This window comes from Ascidia mentula, chromosome 4, assembly GCF_947561715.1.
Source record: "Ascidia mentula chromosome 4, kaAscMent1.1, whole genome shotgun sequence".
Lineage (NCBI taxonomy): Eukaryota > Metazoa > Chordata > Ascidiacea > Phlebobranchia > Ascidiidae > Ascidia > Ascidia mentula.
Genome location: NC_138569.1, coordinates 4,687,082 through 4,706,163, shown reverse-complemented (window position 1 = coordinate 4,706,163; position 19,082 = coordinate 4,687,082). Strand labels below are relative to the sequence as shown.

General features: G+C 44.2%; 1 protein-coding gene across 4 annotated transcripts in view; it reads left to right on the top strand.

Annotated features, from left to right (window-relative positions):
• LOC145897337 (thrombospondin type-1 domain-containing protein 4-like) overlaps positions 1–18,524 on the top strand; it is a 53,197-nt gene extending 34,673 nt beyond the window's left edge. For 3 of the 4 annotated variants that reach the window (XM_082985582.1, XM_082985585.1, XM_082985586.1), the window contains 9 exons: positions 4,048–4,235; positions 8,876–9,326; positions 9,474–9,600; positions 9,803–10,010; positions 10,189–10,359; positions 10,581–10,745; positions 15,685–15,879; positions 16,039–16,183; positions 17,091–18,524. In XM_082985582.1, coding sequence (XP_082841708.1) covers positions 4,048–4,235; positions 8,876–9,326; positions 9,474–9,600; positions 9,803–10,010; positions 10,189–10,359; positions 10,581–10,745; positions 15,685–15,879; positions 16,039–16,183; positions 17,091–17,209 — 1,769 coding nt within the window. In that variant the 3' untranslated portion in view covers positions 17,210–18,524. The remainder of the gene's footprint in view (positions 1–4,047; positions 4,236–8,875; positions 9,327–9,473; positions 9,601–9,802; positions 10,011–10,188; positions 10,360–10,580; positions 10,746–15,684; positions 15,880–16,038; positions 16,184–17,090) is intronic. The other variant, XM_082985583.1, reaches the window with a different exon arrangement.
• Positions 18,525–19,082: the final 558 nt, after the last annotated feature.

Here is a 19,082-nt window from a genome sequence, read left to right as displayed (position 1 = left end):
TCCCTAATGAGTTTGTTTTGGGCATGCGTCGGAACAATGGACGACTATTCAACGCAGTGACGTCTGTCAAGTCTTGCGAAGAAAACAACCACCCTCCCAATTAGATTAACACTCATCCTGTCCTTGATACACACACGCACTGTGTCCCACCCTAAAATGGGGGTCACGTGCTCGCTTGCTGTGGCGACTACCGCTCGAGAAACCGCATTCCGTGCCGCCGAATGTGCGAAGGATTACATAGAGTGGATGGTAAGCCTCTGTGCGCGTCCCCGGTATACAGTGTAACTATCTTGGACTCTCGCCCAAGTGGATACTTCTGGGGCGGTCGGGCCCTAGTGCTTGTTGTTTCCGGGTCTGCCGGGACGATTGTGGCCCCCTGAGATTGACCAACGATCGATGGCTTCCAATTTTGGCATGCAGCCGTCGCTGAAGACGCATCCGTCTTCATTACCAGGCCGGTTTTGTTACTGTTTTGTTTGAAGCTCCTGTTGTTGCTGCAATCAAGAAAACAAATCACTGACACGAAAAAAACAAATCAAATGTGGCGCCAGACTTATGTCTGCATTTAAGGATGGGTATCACAGTAACTTCCACTCGCTCAAATTATAACCTAGTTTTCGGATATAAACCATGTCCGAAAATACCGAATGCTGCAATTGTGGTTTTTCGGCGTCTCGTTCCGGCGTACAGTGAGTAGAAGTTAGCTCCCTTGCAGCTCTTAACGCGGGAATCTGGCGTTTGTTCCGCCACCAAACAAACAACCGCTTTGGGTCGGCAAGGGGAGAAACTCTCGACCGAGATCCCACCGGATTGCGGCGTATCTTTTCTTGTGGCCCATCGGGCAATTTCGCTTGCAAACCGCCAACAAATACACACAATACCGCCTGGGAAGTGATGGCTTGTATATTCGAAGCCGGCGTTTTGTACAGTTGACTAAACAGACGCACCCTCAAGTTAATTCCTGTGAATATTACTTCGGCTGCCAGTATTATGGGTGCGACCGATACTTCGGTACGTGATTGCGGTCACTGTTCGTGCGTAACGACGAGTTTCTTTGCTCAACTGGCACAGAATTAAATTATTACCAAATGCTATATTAAGGCTACCTCAATCCAAAATGAAACTGCCAAATGCTCCGAAAAAGTAGTCATGGCAATTGAGGAAAACATGTAGCGCGTGGCTCGAAACCTACACAACTTGAAATTTTAGTTGGTGGAGCTGGTGTGTTGTATTGGTGACAAAAGTCACAAGTGTTGATGGGCGAGCGCCACCAGAAACCAATGATATTCTCAAAAAGGTCAAGAGGTTTTCGTTTGTCTGACGCATTTTGGATTATAGTTTTCTTTCATTAGGCGAATTAAAGCTTTCTACTTATCTCAGAAGAACTGCCAATATGTAAAATCGTTTTCCTTGAAGGCTATGGCCTTACTTTGACCTACTGTTAAGTGAAACACGAGATCGCAAATACCAAGTTCTTTTTGTGCATCGTACTTGCAACCGATCAATAACTCGTGGCTGAAAATGCGCGCGCCACCTGAGTCACCGGGCAAGCTCAATTACTCCCCGATTGTGATTCTTGTTCATCCCTGACAAAAAAACAAACCGGATTCCAAACAACTTGGAACGTGCCTTCGTCCTCGTCCAAGACTACAGGTCCGTGCACAAAGGCACATCTCAAACAAATTGCACCGAAATGTCGGACCGGCGTCCGTCAACAGGACCTACTTCCCATTCACCACTGAAACGGCACCACAACAATTTGTCTCCTTTTCAAGACCGTGCGGAATGAGGATCTACATGTAAGCTCGACTTGTCCCATCCATCACTGCTACCACCACCTGTCAGTCGCAACCGCCTCTTGGTTTTGCCTGTAACTAGAGCACTTTCCGGACAGTGAACAACTAGGGACTTTTATTTTGTGGATTTTGGATGACGCACATGAAATAGCATCAGTTATTTGCACACGTTGTATCTTAATACAAGTGTTATGAACACGTAGCGTCTTGTCTCGCACTTCAGGATATGTCCTTGACGTCATATCAACTGGTGCTGGCAGCCGCCCTGTGCAGTATGGGTATGGGTTATATCTACAGGTTGTAGCGGCAGTTTTCAAGGAAACACAGGTTTTGACATCCAAAAATGTATCCACCTCGGGGACAAAGAAAGCTTCCCCATTTTGTTCATGTGTTCTGCGTCCACAGTACTGCGATTGGGTTCCTGCGCTGACGACAATCTGCAAATAAACTCGCTGCTGACCTCGACCTTGTCCCATCACACGGGCAATGCAACACCGGCATCTTGTTGAAACTCGCTATGTGGTTAATCACGAAACCGCAGCAGTAGCTTCCAATTCATCTTTACACGATCGTCACTTTGAAAGGCGACCCACTGGCTTTGACCCCAGTACCTCTTTCTCACATTTGTTTTCTCTTTCCGAGATCCGATCCGCCTTGGAGGTGTTAAAGAGTCGACGAGGGGTCGGACAAACCTCATAAAACCTGACCATATTAGTATGAAGGGCAAGGAGTAGCACACGGGATTGTCTCCGAGCTTGCGGTTTTTGGATGGATGGTGTTGAGCACCGGGCCGACTTGTTATCTTGATGGGATCTCGGTGCAGATCAACAAATTAACTTCGAAATTCGCACAAAAAACACCGAGCCAAAACCGAAATGCCTTTCTTTACTTTGTGTAAACTCTAAATCGCTAACCGGGTTACGGTGAACTGATTTCCTGTTGTCTGGTTCCTCTGTATGAAAACCATTTTCTTCGTAAAAACGTTGGGGCTACCGCTGCAAAAACGTCATATCCCGTTTTGTATCAAAACAGCAGTGTTCCTAGATCGGTGGCGATGAAAGTACTGTATATGTATTATGATCCATCAATTTCCAACCGCTGTATCGATGCTGGTATACAAAACGAGGACTGGAAAATATGCGCAAGCTAAATTAGGCCATAGCAACGTTCCTGTATTTTATGAAATTCAATGCTATATTGAGACACAGGTTCAAAGAATGCTGAACTCCATATGCTCGCACCAACGATAAAGCACCAAGTCATAAAAATGACTGCAAAAATTCTAGAAACCAGTCGAAGTTCACACACATTCAAAGCCGGTCGGCGATGCAAAACTCGGACGTGTGTCGTCAACCTCATCCGTCAAACTTTCTCCCAAAAATTGCGAAGCCATCTTGTGAAAATAACGCCTTCCAGGTTAAGTCCTTGTACTGAGACTTGAAGACCGACCGGCTTAGAAGCTGTCAAGTTGGTAATCTTGCAAAGCGGATTTGTTTGCTGTTGGTGAGCTCTAATTCCACGGCGGGCGTTTTCAAGACGTCCGTGGGAAGGCAATAGCACTACTGTTTTGAGCTTTGTTTCTGAACTGCTTTCACCCTTGCAGTTAGAAAGTGCACACATTCTTTCTGTGTTTGAAGGTCAGTATCCCCCCACCCAGATTGCTGTTTTGTGGTAATTAGGGTAAAAAATGGAACGCTTTGAAACAAATGCGAGTTTGTTATTCAGTACGGGTTTGTTGGGCACCGTGTGATAATCTGCTGGTAATACATGGTTCTTTGTTTGGCCTCATCTTTGGGCGTTTTAGGGTTAATCCCTTGTGTACTCAAATTTACCTGTGGCATTTTGTTTCTCTGTGATGCACTCACCACAAGTAACGCGAATCTCGCCGTAAATTTCTTTCATGGATGACTTGATGTGCCTCGTATGGATTTACTGTATTGTGCAAACCGGACAACGCCGTCACTGTCTTGAAAACGTAATAACCAATGTCTGCATTTTCTCCATGACTTCGCAAAGTTAATTTAGTGCTTTAAATGGACCTGTCATAGTCATAGGCTAAATATTAACAAAATACAAGGGTGCATTGGTAATGAAAAACGATTTGGTATTTTGAAAACATAACTATTCAAAACAAACAGAAATCGTACCTTTATCATTCAGGAAAGGTTTTTCTGAAAATTAGGTTTTAATTTGAGAAAAGTTTAAAGCGAGGTCAAACCAAAATCAACAAGATGTCGACGTTTTTCCTCAGCCCTTCGGTCGGGGAATCCAGGCAAGACGATGTACATTAACGTCGAGGTGAACCAAGGTCGGCCGGACAAGTCTCCTCAGCACTACATTATCGCCGGAACTCGCTTCACCTACGACCGACCTTTCAACAGCCCCAAAGGAGAATCCATAGTCGGAGAGGGACCGACCAACGAACCGCTGGAAGTGATGGTAAGTGATGGAATTTGTCGGTTTTAGGATTTCCTGAATGGTCAATTGACTAGATCGATCCGACTGAGCCTCCCGGCTTGAAAACGCTAGACGTTTTTGAAACGCGTTCTTAACTACTCGTGTAAGAAGTTCAATTCTAATCGAAAAATTTAAATAAACAAATGTAAAAAGACATTAGCAAAAACTATTAGTGGAATAAAATTATTGTTGGAAAAAACATGTTCAAAAAAATGCGTTTGGCGCCAGGATGTTCAGCTCTACTGAATGTAGAAACCAGCAACAAATGGGTTTTCTCGGCCAAGGGTCTTCCATGAAAAATTATACCAAAATGGGATTTTCGAATAGCTCGTGTGCAAATTCGTGTGAAGTTTTACCAACTCCTGCTGGGTTAAAAATCCGCACCGCTCTCTGCCGGCTTCCCATAAACGCCAGTCGTTCGATATCCAAACAAATGAGATTCCTCCCAACCGTCTGGGCGGCGCCAAACCTTTTCCTCTCCACGGCATCGCGCTGAGCTTCAGCGGAAAGCGGAGATTCGCGTTATCGTTCGAAATGCACTTGACGTTGGCCGTTAGACCGGGAGTCGCCCAATCCCCTCTTGTGTAGTCTGAATCCCCGCTGATCCAGCCTTTCTAGCAGCGATAGCGGACAAAGAAATGATAAATGGCCAGGAAGGCTTATCTTCTACTCCCGGACGCGCCTTGACAATCGAACAACTGCGGCTTATTGTTTTAGGGCAGGACTTTTTATCGGTCCTTCGAGTACCGGTCGTCGTCCGTTATCGCCCTCCCCTCAGGTCGGAGTGCAAAGCCTGGAGCTTTCCTTTGGTTGACTTTTGGACTTAACCTTTCCTCATACACCACATCGGCATTCATGTTATGTCATTGTTCGAGTGAAATAGACATTCTTCTCATGCAGATATTGCCACAGTTTTTCAGATATATTGGCACCGCCTTGCAAGCGATTATTCCATGCTTTTGTATCTGGAGTTTGTGGGGTAATGGATGGCTTATATCGTAAGTGTTTTGTTTTGTGTGCAGCGTCACATGAGGCACATATAATTAACCCCTTAAAGTAGTTGCGCCTATAAACACCCATGAACGAAAATAGCCGGTTAATGAAAAACTTTGAATTAACGACTTAACTGCTGTTTGCTACATTTTTGAGGTTTTACTTTAGCAAATCAGCAGAGATGTGTTTAACAACACTTTGATCTGCGGCAATTTGCAGAAATGTCAAAGTAGCCTAAACCATTCTCAAACTTCGTACATAATATCGTACATAAATTAGCTTTATCATTTGCAAATATATGTATATTCCAACAACAGCAACAAAGTGACTTTTAGTTTTGGCACGTTGTCGATACCAAGTGTCGACTGCGCACACGTCCACGCAAACAAGCACGGGTGCGACGACATAAAACCTGTACGTTTGATGTTGCGTTCGGCGTTGCAGCCGGGAGCCTCATCCATCACGCTTCAAATTCAGCTCGAGTCGACGCAGTGTTTACCCACGGGAAAGCTCAAACATTGGGCGGGCGATCAACGTCGTTGCGACAAATCCCCAACGGACTGGCAGCGTGGAATCTGTGGATTCGAGGCGTAAAAGACTCGCTGCCGTTTTTTCATAGGACAATATGACCGTTTAGATAGAAAAGGCGCTTGGGTGTTTAAATTTACCTGCTGGGTTTGCTTGGTTTGTGCACAGTAATTGGCCCTGAATACCCTTGTTATCCCGAGGAAGTTATTTAACTTCAACTGCACAGCAATACAATATGATTTATAAACCTCTTCTTTCTCTAAGATATCAAACAACGTGCATGATAGCGATTGTACAAAATGCATTCTTTAAACTGCAATTTTCAAGACTTTTTAACAAAAATGTCAGCAATCTTGTTAAAAAAATTAAAATGGTGGCACACACCACTTCATCATTGCCGCCTTTCATCGCAGCTTTATCATAAGTAGCCAATAAGGCGCCTCCATTGTTCCGGACTCTGTAATGCTGTGTCTCATTACCTTGCACCAGTACATGCCGACATTGATTGATCAGGCTGACCGCACGGTCCTTGGACACTCGTTGTTGTATCGCGTGTTTGCAAAGCGCCACTGGATCGCCCCAGAAATGTGCTTTAGTCTGTCGTTAACACTCGACCCTCCCGTTCTCTTGCTAATTTTGTCTTGGAGGTTTGAGAAAGGCACCAGTTCGTGGTACTGAAGTGGTTCTTTGAATTCCTATGCGTTAGACTTGTTGGTGTTGGCCCTGCGAAGATTTCCGCGAAGATGGAAATAAACATTTTGGTGGTTAGGATGAAGATGTATGATGGGTGTTTTCCGTTCAATGAAACACTCGGAGGTTTCTCGGTTGTCAGATCGTTTATGCGTCATTGACTTAGTGTGGGGGCGTAAACCATCTCTTCTTCACACGAAGTCATCAGTAAAAACACTGCTATATTTGGAACACTGCACACGGTTTTAAATGCTTAAAATACCAAAGTACAAGACTAATACGAACATCTTGGCAAACTCAATCAGTCGCTTGTTAAACAAGTGGAAAACGAACATTAAATTTATTTCGGTTAATTGCGTTTCTGCAAAATCATTTCTCGTGCTTTTTTGACTACACAAATCTTCGAATGTGCCAACAACACGATTGTGGTCTTTCAAGTATTTCATATATCCCTCGACTCTTTTAATAACGCGCCCTTATTACAAAGCCGCAAGCCCCCTAAATTTTCTCGTCCTTTCAGTCATTGACCGAGTCAGCAGATTTCAAATTTCTTCCCAGGCTATTTGTCATTGCTCCGCGAACGGATGGCGATCTCAAGGGCGTAAATTGCCGTTTCAATCCATACTTTGTTTCAATCCAAGTGTACGTTTGGTACGAAATAACAAAAAGTTTAACCTTGAAATTTAACAGTTGACAAACAGCGGAAATATTCACAGCCTGCAATTGACATCAGGCAATTACGTTTTGACAAGATCTGATGGCATAAAGTTGTTAAAGTAGTTCAGAGAAATCGAGTTATTCTCTTCAACCACAATGGTTAAATACAAGCTCTTATCGTAGACCTTCCTAGTTTGATATGTCACTTACGATAATCTCATCCAAGTTATCGAATTGTGATGTTGGTGAACAAAATGCGCCCATTCAGATGTCCAAAATCTCAAAGTCATTATTTCACACCTAATTCCCTCTGTTCTGCTGCAATAATAATCCCGAGGAACATTTTGACGCGTGCCAACCCCAGAAACCGTCACGCGGCCAGATTACTCCTACAATGACCACAGAAGGCCTCGTAGTTTCTTTAACGACCTTCGCTTCGACCTTGTTGTTGTCGGGCAAACGTGACCGCGGTCTCGAGACGAGGATAGATCGACGCGTCGTCAATCTGTCCGTCGGTCGTGGAACAATCCATGTAAATAATTGCAGAGGGATTAGCTTAGTTGGGTTGTTGCTTTTCTGGGGTGTCGAGTGTAATTTTAACGATGCGCCCCCCGGGGGAGTGGGCGTTTTGTTGTTTTCTGACTTTACCGCTGCCCTGTATGTTTGGTGAGTAGTCGAAGAGCGGAATATTTGTCTATTGCGACCCACGTCGACCTGCGTTTAGTCATCCGGCTCGCATCGTATTGCCGACAGATAACTTTGGCATGTTCCCCCCTCCTTCCAATCTCCTGCACCTTTGTTTGTCGACTTCCTCCCACCCTGCAACCAGGCATCACAGGTCAATAGGCGCACGCAAAACATTGGTCTGTGGTTCGCTACTTGTTTTCCGCCATGGTGTCTAAACGTGATATTTCTCTTTCTAAGGCTCGCCCAGGCGCAGTTTATAATATAACTCTCAGTCATGTTTTGACATGTGTGAGGGGGTGGCTTGGTACACTTGTGGTTGCGGATAATGTAACCGACGAAACGCAGAAGCCTCGGGATCACGCGCACAAGACGGATTGGATGCAACGACGATTGACGATTAGCACTTTATGGGCTCAGATTTATAAGTGCGTGTTTTGTCCCAAATTTCAAGTGGATTTAGTGATAAGTAAAAACTACGCAGAAAACACGCATTTATCCGAAATTTCTATTTTCACAAAGATAAGTTTTTGGTGCACACGATTTTTTTCGTGTAATTACTCCATATTTAAGAAAGTATCCGGCAGTAATTTTGTAATGCTGCCTTCGTACAAGTAGCTATAACCGTATCGGTGAACAGCTAAAATTACAAGAATTAGAAAAAAAATTTCATGGTTGAGTAACACAGTGCAGTATCACCAGCCTGACCAAACGTAACCCGCAGTTTTGCGTAAACGATATATCACTTTACGGCGTTGCTTCACCTGCCATAACCACAACAAATGTCTAATCCCCTTGCTTTTGGGTCCTTTGGGAAATGGGCACGGAATGTTGCGGCCGTCGTTGGGGTTGTAAAATATCCAGCAGCGTCTTTTTTTTAGTTTGCAAAAGTTGTAAATAGGCCAAGTTTATAACCATATGAATCTTAGTGTTTGACAGAGGCTTGTTACATTAGGAAACTTTTTGCGGCATATTTTACCTAATTTTTGTTCTAGTGCCTTCTTTTACTTGTGTAGTTGTTTTTCCGTTTATATAATTTTTAGTCAAGCTTTAAACTCCATTTTCTCCAGGTTTTCTTCCAAGGCGAGCAGCCGGGAATCCGCTACGAGTTCATCATTCCCAAGCTTGCAGCCGCCCCACAGGGTGACCCACAGCCAACCATGCGAAACAACCAACGATTGGACGCCGTCGGCGGCGACCTAAACCTGCAGAACCCCTACAATCCAGCCCCCGTACGTCCACCCCAGTCCCTCCCACCGCGATTCCCAGAACGCAATCCCTACCGGGGCCCCTATTACCGCCACAGGAACCGTCATTTCCCCAATAATCCGGTCAACCGCGGTCCCCCGTTCTGGCGTCGCCCCGCTGGGGTTGATGACGTTGACGCTCCGTCCGATGACCCCGATGGCAACACGAACAGCCGGCGTTCCTTGCAGATTATCAACCGGGGCCAGTCGCTTGATGGGTCAACGTCTTGGGTGAGACGTGGCTACGAGGCTTGTTCCCAATCTTGCGCGCAAGGTATGTGTTCTCACATTACCCAACTTGGTATAATCATCTGAATGCTATCTTTACACGTACATAATAAATATTCCTGCCACTTTGTGGCTAAAAAAATATGATATTGGTTATACTGGTTGCGTAAAATTAATTCAATTTACTTCACAGGAATTAAAAGACAGAGAATCCTGTGCGTTCTGCATGCAACTGGGCAAGTAGTGGACGATGGCCAATGTCTTGGATCAAGACCTGTCCCCAGGATCAGACAGTGCAACACACAACCGTGTCCGCCATTGTAAGAGTTTGACGGTTTAACATTTGACAATTTTTTGTCATCACTAGTGTATGAATCTTAACTTTAATATATGCAAGAATAAATCTAAAACCCGCAAATTGTGTTTGCTGTGTGAGACAAAACCACTCACGGCGTAAAGAAAAACTCTAGAATATTGATTTGAAATTTTGTAAATTACCCTTTACATGCAATTACTTCACAGCTACGAGTTGGGGAGTTGGTCGGAGTGCTCGCGTTCGTGTGGGATGGGCAGACGTATACGCAGAGTGGTTTGTCGACAACGATTCGCCGGCAACTTCACTTCGGCTGTCCTTTACCAAAAATGCGCACGCCTACCGCGCCCTAACACCCACGAGCGTTGTCAGATCCAAGAATGCGCGCGCTGGGAAGTGGTTGGCGATTGGTCGCAGGTGGGATTATTTTTGTACAAAAGAAAGAGACAATGCTGCAGACACTGTTTCTATATATTGTAGTGCGTACACTTTGGTACTGGAAACGGTCTTGCCAAATTAGTTAACCAAGCTGAAGAAGACTTCTACGCTATAGATGGTATCTTGAACAAACTGTTCATTTATTTATGGTTTGCAGTGCAACGCAAAGTGTGGAAGCGGTACCCAGACCCGTCGCACGGTGTGCAAGGAAGGCGATGGACGAACTGTCGCCGACGCTGTTTGTGGAAGCGCCAGGCGACCAAAGCACATGCGCAAATGCGACTCAGGACCCTGTATTACAAACTGGTTCGTCACGGACTGGAGAGAGGTAGGCGAAATTCACAAATACAAATAATTGGTGGCTTGGTTGGAGTAAGTGAAGGTTTGGGATTAATCATTTAAAATAAACAAAATCACGATTCTTCAACTTTAAATCTTTAGCTCATATTTGGGTGGGGCAGTTTCATTGGCCACACCGTATGATCACTACGTCTAAGCAACAGGCTTCAGAAATGTACTGATAATAATTTTTATTGCATTTCTGTGCAGTGTTCAGCCGACTGCGACCAAGGCGTGCAGCGCAGGAATGTTCGCTGCCTCAACACTGCACAATTATCTTCGGGATGTTCGCGCACTCAACCTCCCGAAACAAGGACTTGCGCGCGTTCGTCCTGTGGAATCAGATACGAGTGGTTCGCCGGGCGATGGGGTTCGGTGAGTTTATCTGTGGCTTAAAGAAAAGTACCGCTTTGTGAGCAAGATGTGGGGATTGTGTTCGGCAATAAAGGCTAATTTTACGATAGTCTTAAAACTAGCTATTTGTTTCATGTAAAAAATGTTTTACCCGAATGCAAGTAGAACTCACCACCCTTGTTTCACTGCATCAAACACAAAAAGATTAAATCCACAACTTACTCCTTTAATGATTTTGCCTTCTTTTGTGTTTTTTTGGTGGGGATTTGTATGAATTGAGTCTGTATTTGAACAAGCTCATGCCTTCAGTTGTGGAATTCGCGAATTTGAAGGGTAATCGGCGGCGATCGTTGTCTCGTTTTCCCGCAAGGCGCCGGCAGCCGTGCCTAGAAACGGATAACAAATTTGTGGTCGTGTTGAGTTTCCATTTTTCCTTGGGATCCTCAAAAGAACGAGGACCTTGAACCAATGTTAACAAACAGCGAACGATTGCCTTTGGCGGCGCAAAGATTAATGACCGCAGCTTTGGAGTCTGAGTTATCGTATTTGCGGGCGTGTAAGGGTTTAATGCTGAGCCTTAACGTTCGCAGGCGATACCACACGATGATAAATGGCGCAGTTGTTTGACTAAAGCCAGGGGCAATTTGTTCACCGTGCCCAATTTGCAGAACGACGGAATACGTGTTTATGCAACAGTGTTTCTCGATAGTTGGCCGGAGTTTAAAGCAATTAAACGTCGACCTTGTTTGCTCTGGTTGTAGAATGAACTTTTATGAAATCTATTCCAGAACAGTTCCCTATTTATTGATATGTCAAGTCGATTTTATGAGCGGTAAAATAATCATGTATTTCCTGAGTTTTCGTCTTATTTGAAATAAGCTTAATGTCAAACAAACTGATCTCAGTTGCTTTAATTCCTTTTTTGTCGAACACCGACTATTTGAGACTTGCAAAAAAACTCGGGAAGTTAAAGTGTTGTATATGCTTAATGACCCTTCAGTTGGGAAACACTGAGCAAGCCAACTTAACTCTTTGATCGCCTCACTGGTTTACTCGATCCGATTTAGGGATTTACGTTCCGCTGGTAATTATTTCCGCCCTCTTGTGTTTCCCCAAAGCGCATACAGGGCGGTTCTACCCAATTAAAGGGCGCGCGTACAGTTTACCAAACATTAAAAACCCGCGTCCTGGAGCACCAAAGGGCTGAAAAACTGACCCGAAAACCTCTAATTCTTACCTGGGGTTGTACCACCTAGCTGGGGTCACAAACTTCGGAAACGCACGCATTAGAACCGTCCTATTCTCGGCATGGCTTTGATGCTTGTCGACCAGCAAGAAACCAGCCCCAAAGCTTGAGAGCTAATCTCTGGGCAAACAACTCTTGTCTGCGCTATGTAGGGTCCGGGGTGGTCGCATTGAGACCCCCAAGGGGAGAAGGGAGCTTGTATGGGACGGAGTGGGGCGTTCGGCCCCGTTCGTTTTAGATTTAGTGTATAGCAAACAAACAGGCGGTCCTCGCAGGGGAAAGTGATTGCATTTCGTGGTGGAAAGGTAATTTACAACCAGCTTCGCGTTCTGTTGTTTGCGTTTCATTTGTCATTCACCTGTGAAGCATTTCCTTGTTCTCCGAGGTTGCTGCTCTTTGTTCTACAAACTAATCTCCATACACTCTTGCGTGCTTAACGTAATTAGCCGAAACAAAATACCGATTGCCTATAATCTGGGTGGAAATTAGCGGTCAGGCAAATTAATGTAACTTGGGTATGCGTTGTTGATAAGGCAGACATAACACTGTAGTTTACTTTGAAACGATCGTAAACAGATCTGTTCTTTCACGTGAGTGGTGATATTTGGCATGACGAAGAACGTGATTGACGTCTGAAACGAAAGTAAACTGACAAAGGATGATGGAATTACTCCTCGCATTTTTGGGATCTCCTGTGGTTGTTTGTGCGGTGTAACTTACCGAGGTCTGTTACATGTGCGTTAAATACACAGAGATTTACGAAATTTATGCACCCGTTTATCCTCGCAATACCGAAAACCCTTGAGCAACTCATAAGTCTTGAGCGAAAAGCTTAAATTGCTTGAAACCCCGTAAGCCGTAATATCCCCAAGCTATTTCAAGCACTCCAATTTCAAACAATTTGCATGCAATACAAGCTGTCCAATGAATCAGAAACGACTTCCACGCATTTCGCGCATACCTTACCAGAAGCAAAGCATAGAAGCCGTGATATTTTGTAACCGATCCCGCCGACAACTGCCTCTGGTTCAAAAACGTATGCCTCGTCGATTTAAGTGTAGCCAGCGCCCCTACCCCATTTGCCCCATCTGCAAAATGAGGTTTTGCCAGAAGAAGAGATTAATGGTGGCGTTATTGACGTTTTACAGCAGCAGTGGAGACAAGCTCCACCCATCAGTTTAGATAAACAAAACAGCGATGCCCTCGCAATGGTGTATCTATGGACAAACTGTGGGCGACCTAGTATTTCTGCCACACATCGCGAGTAAACAGAGGGCTCTTCAACTAAGGACCGGTCATCTCACGGGTCTTTGATTTCACAAGCACTGCCGGTTTCAAATGTTTTCTCTTGTCGTCGGGAGCTTGTAAACACCACCGGACAGATTGGGGAAACAAAATGGCGCCACGTTCCGGAGACTGCGCTCAGTTTGGACAGCTCGCACTTACCTTCCCATGACAGCGATTAAAGGCTTTTGCTGCTAGGCTCACGCCCAATCCCCGCCACTAATCCTTCTGCACGCATATCAAGCTCCCGTCGTTGTGTATACAGTATTTCGTGGTATTGGTTTGCTGTGTAAACTTAACTGTATACAGAGCATCAAAAACGTCGAAATTTCTAGTTGGGTTTGTCGCGGTAGGCTGTCCTGTTTTAGAAAATCTACACGTTATTTTGACAATACTAAGAAAAATGTAGGCAACAGGAGTAACCATTAATGCAGGTCGATCGACCAAGCTTTAATTTACACATTCTTTAGTGGAGTTCAACTTGAAACCTGGTTTTTTTACTAGCAGCATACACATGTAGGGCCCCGCGTACCTAATCCTGCCAACACTCTTACTTTCTCAGTTCGTTAGGTCAAGCCGCAATTTTTGAACAGGCATTAAAAAGGGCCCACAAACAGTGCAGATAATGGTAATGTTTATGACACCTTCCCATACATCTGTCAAATGACCGGAGTCTCCAGGCTGGTCGTGGTCATGTGACTAACTCGCACCGCGAAACAGGGATTAAAGACATTCCTTACTGCTTGTCGTCCCCTGTCGTTATCCCGATGTTATGTAAAGGTCTGAGGAGTGACCATCCGCTACAAGGGCGCTGATCGTAATCAGAGATTTGCCCAATCGGTGAACTTTTCGGGCTATGAAGCTAGCTGTAATCTCTTATAAGTTACCAGTGACATTTTTCTGTTCTCTTCAAGTGGCCAGATAACACTAGGTTTTTGTACCATTGTGAAAGGTACGAATGATTTCATGTTGCTGAGCATTGTTGCTCGTCAAAAACTTGGATTAGTCGAGATAGCGATAAGTACATCTGGTGTTTTCTGTGAGTTTTATTGACAATTTTACGTTGCAAGGTTTCGATCATAAATTGTTGTTACGCTTGTGGACGATTCATGCAACAACCGCTTGGACAAAATAGCACATATTCTTCTCGGCCATTGAACCATAAACAAGCAAACATCCAGCAAACGCATTGTTTCCATTTGGTTGCCCGCGTACGTTAGCGGGGTGCTTTTCTCGTTTTGGCATCAAACAAACCGAATAGAGATCGTTTTCGGGTGCAACTGACATTAAAATCGCATTTGGGTTTAGTTCCGCATGAGGGTACTCAGTGCTGGTTGATGGCGCGTTTTGTAGAAGTGTTTTTTCGGGCGATTTCCTAACGTATTTATTGGAGCTTCCCAGAAAAATCCTAAATAGTTTTACACAGTTCATTTAATCTGACCTTCCGTGACATTAAAGAGATAATGCTGTGTTGTTGGTTCAGTCGTCGGGGTCACCAATATTACGTGCCAATAACGTGGTAATATGAGTTAACGCTCACCTTTCCCAAAATTTGGACAAAAACATCCGGAATGAAATCCTAATTCAAGTACTTTGGCATTTAATGCTCCACTGATAAGAAAGGTGGTGCTTGAAAACGTCCATATATAGTTGTACTTGAGCGTCGGGCTCAAAAGTTTCTCAAACTTTAACGCTCTCCAGTTCGAATATAGAAAACGTGGTACGATGCAGACTCTAATCTGATCGACAGTGGTATGGGACTTTGCGCATTAAAGTGTCATTTGCGTTCGCAAGTTATTGATAACGGTTTCACTCGCGTGGGGTCTGGCCTGCAGTTACAGTGGTCTAGTAAATTGCCTGCCATCAACGGCCAAGAAACCGGGTGTTAGCAGCCACTGGCCCAGTAATTTAGATAACCCTTGTTCCGGACTTCTAATGTGGTTCGCGCTGCGCACGATGGGATTGGTCCATTTGAGTCAAGCGGTCGTGTCTTCTCGTCTGTGGCACGATGCATATCTTAAATATTTAGCGTTTACTTTTGCTGCGACTGCGTGCACTTCACACAATCAAAGTGCGGTATCTTCGATATTGGCAAAAGGTGTGTTTTTACAGCCGTTCGTTGCGCCCGTTGGTCGTTCTCTTGTCGAGATACGTTCGTAATTGCCATGCGATAATATAACTAGCAAACAATGACGTATTAAAGTATTAAAAGCTATGTTAAACTGCCAGCCTGACATTTCTAAGCCAAATACGTTTTGGGTTTGAAGTTAATCTTTCGGTTTAAAATTTTATTCTTTGGTTTTAAATATTTTAATTTAATCAGTGAGGTTTACTTACATTTGACCTGTATTGGTTGAGGACACCACTGCAATAAGGGCACGAACAGCACAATGAATACCAAAGTATATAGAATCCTGTATTATTTTTTAGTGCTCGAGCAAATGCGGTGCCGGTATGCAGGAGCGACAAGTCGTCTGTATGCAAATCAATCCAGACGGCAACATGGCCCCTGCGGAAGAGATAGACGGGGCGCCACCTTGCGACAGTGAATTGAAACCAGAAACCGAACAAAACTGCAACACGCAGTCCTGCGGCTCGCGCTGGTATTACACAAGATGGACTGAGGTAAGCTGAACATAGTCGAGTTTTGAATACGTCAACTGTGACGTTTTATTTGTCACCAACCCGATACATATATTTCCATGCAATTAGCTTTTGAAGAAGTAAAAGCATCTTAACGGAACTCATCGTTGTAATTCTAACATCTCTTTTGTTGCGTCACAGTGCACTGTTTCCTGTGGAGGAGGAACCCGTACTCGCGATGTGCATTGTCTCGACGAAAACGGCGAGTATAGCGATCTGTGCGACGCCTCAGAGAAGCCCAGGGGCACGGAGCAGTGTAATACGGCTAACTGCATAACAGTAAATGGTAAGTGTTGCTTTTGTATTTAGCTTTTTACATAGTTGTGTGCGGTGTGCTGCGCTTTTCTGCAATTTCTGCATTTTTGGCAACACGTTTAGGGCACTTGTTGGTTTTTGTGCTTCTACTAAAAAAAAGACTGTTCTGATCCTTACCTTATAACTGAAAATAAAACAATGTGTATATCCCCGTCACCCACTAAGTTTTTGAACAATTTCCAGGACGATTTCCTAACATTATTGCACTTGCACAGCCGAGGCGTCAGAAATGAGTAATGAGTGCTTCAGGTCATTTGCAGTCATAACATTTAAACAGAAACGTCTCCGAGGTGCTTGGGTCACCCACTTTGCGGGAAAACAAAGTGTAATAGCTTGTGGCTTGAATGGCACACTCGGGCCTGTTGATACAGCTGCCAACGTTTTGCCTCGTGCAAAAAGCCTGTTATGTTACGACAGTGCAACAGGAACGCGGTCGCGTCTGTTTTGTGTCGAAAAATGCGGGTGTTATTATTTGCCGTGGTTCGACCTTGTCTCGTAAACGTCCTTCGTCGTTTGCTTTGCTCGCAGCGTTGTTGAGGTTTTTTTTCTTTAAAGCGTAGTTGCCGCTTGATATTAGTTCCCATTTAGTAGCAATTTTACGCCAGTTTTTAGATACTAATTGGAATAACTAGCATAAATCGGAAATTTTTAAATTCGATGGGTGCGCGATGGACAGCCTGCAAGGGGACCATGGTTCGAACTGATCCAAATTAGCAAAATATTCTGCAAACACAATGGAAGTAATATTAATGACGGACGAATTATCCCGAGCCAGTGTTGACTCGTGGCTTTCAATTGAATGCAACCAAACCCCACAGTTCTAGTTCGCGAGCCATCTTCAGCAATATTGACTAACCCTGCTTTTCTTTCTAATGCAGATCCGAACTGCACGGATCGCATGCACAACTGCCAGCTTGTACTGCGCGCCCGTCTCTGTTCGTACCCCTACTACAGGACCATGTGCTGCCTAAGCTGCACAGTCACCTTCCGCAAGTGATTTCGGCGCGTCTGCTCCATGACCACACGATCGCCGACGAAACGCGGAAGCGCACGGCTTCTGGGCACAGACATTTGCAGTCGCGACGCGCCACCTAGCGGGTGGCGAATTTTTTTTTGATTGTTCATTTTTGTGGCGAATATTTATTGCGTGCCGCGACGCACGGCTATACACAACGTATATATATATATATAAAGATGCGGATGTATATGTGAATATGTTGTACTCTGAAAGGAGTAAACATGGGGGCTTTCCCCTCTGGGCAATCAGCATACGTTTATTTTGTTCTTCTGCCTTAGGACGGAGACGCGTCGTTTGGTGGCTCGCTTCTTACAAGGTGTACTGATTGTGTGACGTCGTCAAAGTGACGTAACTGACAATCGCTCACTAAACAACACATACTCATCTACTTAGAACCTCGAGACCGCGATTTACGTTTATTCGTGCATCGACCGCCTTCTGCGCCACCATTCCGTTTCTTTGCTGCAAATACGAATCAAGTTTCTTTTTTTCGTTGCCTCCCGTTCCTGTTTCAGAGCGCGAAGTGCTAACAATCTAAAGTTCGCTTTGCACTTGCGCACAAAGTTCGCCGTTGTTGTTGTTGTTGTTGTTGTTTGTTGTTTATTCTTCATGCGTCATTCATTTGCAGCGCCCAGCTCGCTTTTCCCATATTCTCTCGAAATTTGACATCTTTCTCTCCTTTTTAGATTACCGAAGTATTTTGACTATCATTTTATTAGTCAATTCCCATTTTGGTCACCATTGGTAACTTGTACTGTCATACGCGCCTGCTCATATTTTATTTGTGCCACGGCCAGTCACGCCTGTAGACCCTTTAAAAGCTGCACGCATTCACCAACGCTAAACAGTATTTTAATATCCCTTGTAAACTGCCATCTTAATGCTAAAAGCGTTTGTTTAACAAACAAAAACAGTATTTGCTGTATGATTTAGGATTCGTGCACCATTATTACAGTTCTTTTATCAGTTCATGAACATGACGGTTAACCGAAACTTACAAACCTATTTATGAATGCAAAAGCGTTTCTTTAAACACACTGGAAACAATACCGAGCCCATCAGTGGATACAATTTTTAAAATAGTTTTAAAGACGTCGTTTAAAATTTTGTACTGAAACCAAGCACTAATCTATAGTTGTAAATGTACGTTTACATTCCTTTCCATGTCAGTATTATCTCGCTCACTTTGCTTTCGATTCGTTCGTTCTGCCGGCTTTTGTACCCTTACCCTTGCTCCATCGATTCGGTACAGCCTTTCTCTGTCTTGTTGTACTTTGTGAATAAAAAGGCATTTTTCATAGAAAAGAGTGTGTTGTCCGGAGTCCTGGGATTCACCCAAAGATTTGTTGAGAAAACATGCTTGACTAATACTTTGGTTTTTAGAGTCGTATTTTGTGCGTGCTGCTGATAATAAATTGCGTATACACACAAAACTAACTTACTGGCGTCATCGTAACCTTCCGGTTGCAACGATAGGCGCCTTTCATTGTGGGGACAATCACTGTTGCTTTATATGCGATATTCACCCCATCAATAGAAAGAACAGTTCCGTCGTCTGTAGGCTGCCACATGACTGCCGAGCATTAAATGCAGGTTTTGTACATATCATTGCAACAAGCATTGCTATCTGTGGGTGGGAGGTATAATAAATTGCTCTATGTAGGATTAAAAAAATATCTGCCTGGGGAAGATTGTGTTACAAATAACTCCAAATTCCACGCGCACTGCGCATTAATATTATAAATGTATGTTTTTTCGATACCTAGCTCCAAAACCACCCTTTTAGAGTGCGCGAAGTCACCTGGGTACTATACAAAGTCTATTGATTAATATGTTAAATAGGCGATACTTT